Here is a 2,500-nt window from a genome sequence, read left to right as displayed (position 1 = left end):
AGTCGCTTTGGACAAAGGCGTAAAAAATGTCAAATGTATCTGCCCAGCCCTAGTCTGTCTCTGTGTGGTGTACGGGTGTAGGGTGGTGTTTGAATGTTTAGTGGAGTGTGTTTTCTCTCTCTGTCTCTCGCCCCAGGTCGAAGAAGTTCCAGTCGTTCATCGAGACGTGCCTGGTGAAGAGTCACGGCCAGAGGCCCAGCACGGAGCAGCTCCTCAAACACCCCTTCATCAGAGACCTGCCCAACGAGCGCCAGGTCCGCATCCAGCTCAAGGACCACATCGACCGCACCAAGAAGAAACGTGGGGAGAGGGGTGAGGCTGCACCGCACACACGACCGCAACGCGAACGCGCACACTCGTGCGTGTGTTCTCGCACAAACACAAGCACACACACACAGACGCTCACGAACGGACACGAACGCTTGCGCACGCACGCACAAACGCACGAACGAACGCACACACGCATACACACACACAAACACAGACACATCACAACCCTCAAGGTTTCCATCATGCTTTCTCAATAGTATTGGTTTAATCGTAATCAGCTTGTGTTTTTAGTTCATATCCAGTCAGATTAGATGGTCCCAGGAATAGATGGCCCTCTGCCTCCCTGTCCTGTCCTGCTCTGCTCTGTAATAACCCACTTCTGAGTCAACACTCAGCTCATGTTGCACTCCACCATGACAACCCACTTCATTCACCCTCTATGGCTTACTGCTGAACCACTTCTGATCAGGATCTGATGTGTGTGTGTGTGTGTGTGTGTGTGTGTGTGTGTGTGTGTTCCCTGCAGACGAGACTGAGTACGAGTACAGCGGGAGCGAGGAAGAGGAAGAGGAAAGGGACGTTGGGGAGCCAAGGTAACTGGCCCACGCACACGCGCACACACACACACACGCACACACGCACACACACACAGATATCAGATCCTGCATGTGTGAGGAGACACACAAATGAAAAAGAGTATTTTTTCCTATTGGCTTGCTAGCGTTGAGATGACATAGACGCATCCCATTGGTCAGAGTTTGCTTACGCTCACTACTCGTTGATCTCTCCAAAGCTCCATCATCAACATCCCCGGGGAGTCCACCCTGAGGCGGGACTTCCTGCGCCTGCAGCTAGCCAATAAGGAGCGCTCTGACGCCCTGCGCAGACAGCAGCTGGAGCAGCAGCAGAACGAGGAGCACAAGCGCCAACTACTGGCCGAGAGGCAGAAACGCATCGAGGAGCAGAAGGAACAGAGGAGACGACTGGAAGAGGTAGGACACACACACACACACACACACACACACACACACACACGCATATACACACACACACACACACACACACACACCTGGGAGGGAGGACTGTCCTCATCGCCACCTCTCCGCCCTGCGCCAGTGAGAGGGACTTAAAGCAGGAAATCCCTTAATCTGGCGACTCACTGTACGTCGTTCCCACCAGGATTGGGTACTTAGCAAAATGACACACACACACACACCCACACACACTCACACACACACACACACACACACACACACACACACACACACACACACACAGACAGACAGACACATACAAACACAAGAAGGGTATTTGTGTACTGTACCGCATGGATGTGGGTTAGGCAAAACACAGACAAACAGGAGACAAACAACAACACACATTGCCAATTGAAAACATTGAAAACATCCAAACCATAACAACACCAAAATAGAAAACAGAACAAGGGAAGGTATGTATGGTATGGTATGGTATGGTATGTGTGTGTGTGTGTGTGTGTGTGTGTGTGTGTATTATGTGTGCGTGTATATATGTGTGTGTGTGTGTGTGTGTGTGTGTGTGTGTGTGTGTGTGTGTGGTGAAAGCTGCTGCCGGGCTATTTGTGTACTGTACCGCATGGATGTGTGGCAGAGTGGCTTATACTGTACGTCACGTCAAATAGATGTTTGCTCACATCCACAGCCAGACGTCCTGTATTCAGGCTGTGGACAAGGTCGTCGAGTCACTGATGGGTGTGTGACTGTGACTGTTGCAGTACAGCACGACTGTATGACTACTGCCCTCTTGTGTTGACAACCACAAACACCTCATTATTAGATCACATAAACACCTCTCTCAGGTACGCAATGGCTTCTCAGGAACCATCAAACTGATTCCTGTAATTACTATAATTGTGTGTGTGGTGAAAGCTGCTGCCAGGACAACCTGTCTACCCAGAGCCAGGGCCAGCTGGGTGTGTGTGTGTGTGTGTGTGTGTGTGTGTGTGTGTGTGTGTGTGTGTGGGCGCGCGCGCGTGTGTGGTGTGTGTGTGGGGGGGGTGTGGGTGTGTGTATGAGTGTGGTGTGTGTGGTTGTAAATTTCTTTTATTAGGATAAAACCCCTTGAGATGTGCCATCTCGTTTTCGAGGGGGTCCTAACAACACTGCATAATTAAGCAATATCACACGAGAGACTGAATATATTCAGTATTACAGCACGACCTCGAGTGTGATATTGCTTTTATATAACAGTT

The 2,500-nt window shown here is 50.4% G+C and overlaps 1 protein-coding gene across 2 annotated transcripts in view; it reads left to right on the top strand.

The window, feature by feature from the left end:
- Positions 1–2,500, top strand: part of LOC308164712 (TRAF2 and NCK-interacting protein kinase-like) — a gene marked incomplete at both ends in the record, with an annotated part of 48,017 nt that overhangs the window by 28,296 nt on the left and 17,221 nt on the right. For both annotated transcript variants that reach the window (XM_080538727.1, XM_080538728.1), the window contains 3 exons: positions 137–312; positions 797–863; positions 1,064–1,262. In XM_080538727.1, coding sequence (XP_080394853.1) covers positions 137–312; positions 797–863; positions 1,064–1,262 — 442 coding nt within the window. The remainder of the gene's footprint in view (positions 1–136; positions 313–796; positions 864–1,063; positions 1,263–2,500) is intronic.

The sequence above is a fragment of the Nansenia antarctica genome, assembly GCF_963989245.1.
Source record: "Nansenia antarctica genome assembly, chromosome: 1".
Classification (NCBI taxonomy): Eukaryota; Metazoa; Chordata; class Actinopteri; order Argentiniformes; family Microstomatidae; genus Nansenia; species Nansenia antarctica.
This window is presented reverse-complemented; position numbering and strand designations above follow the sequence as displayed.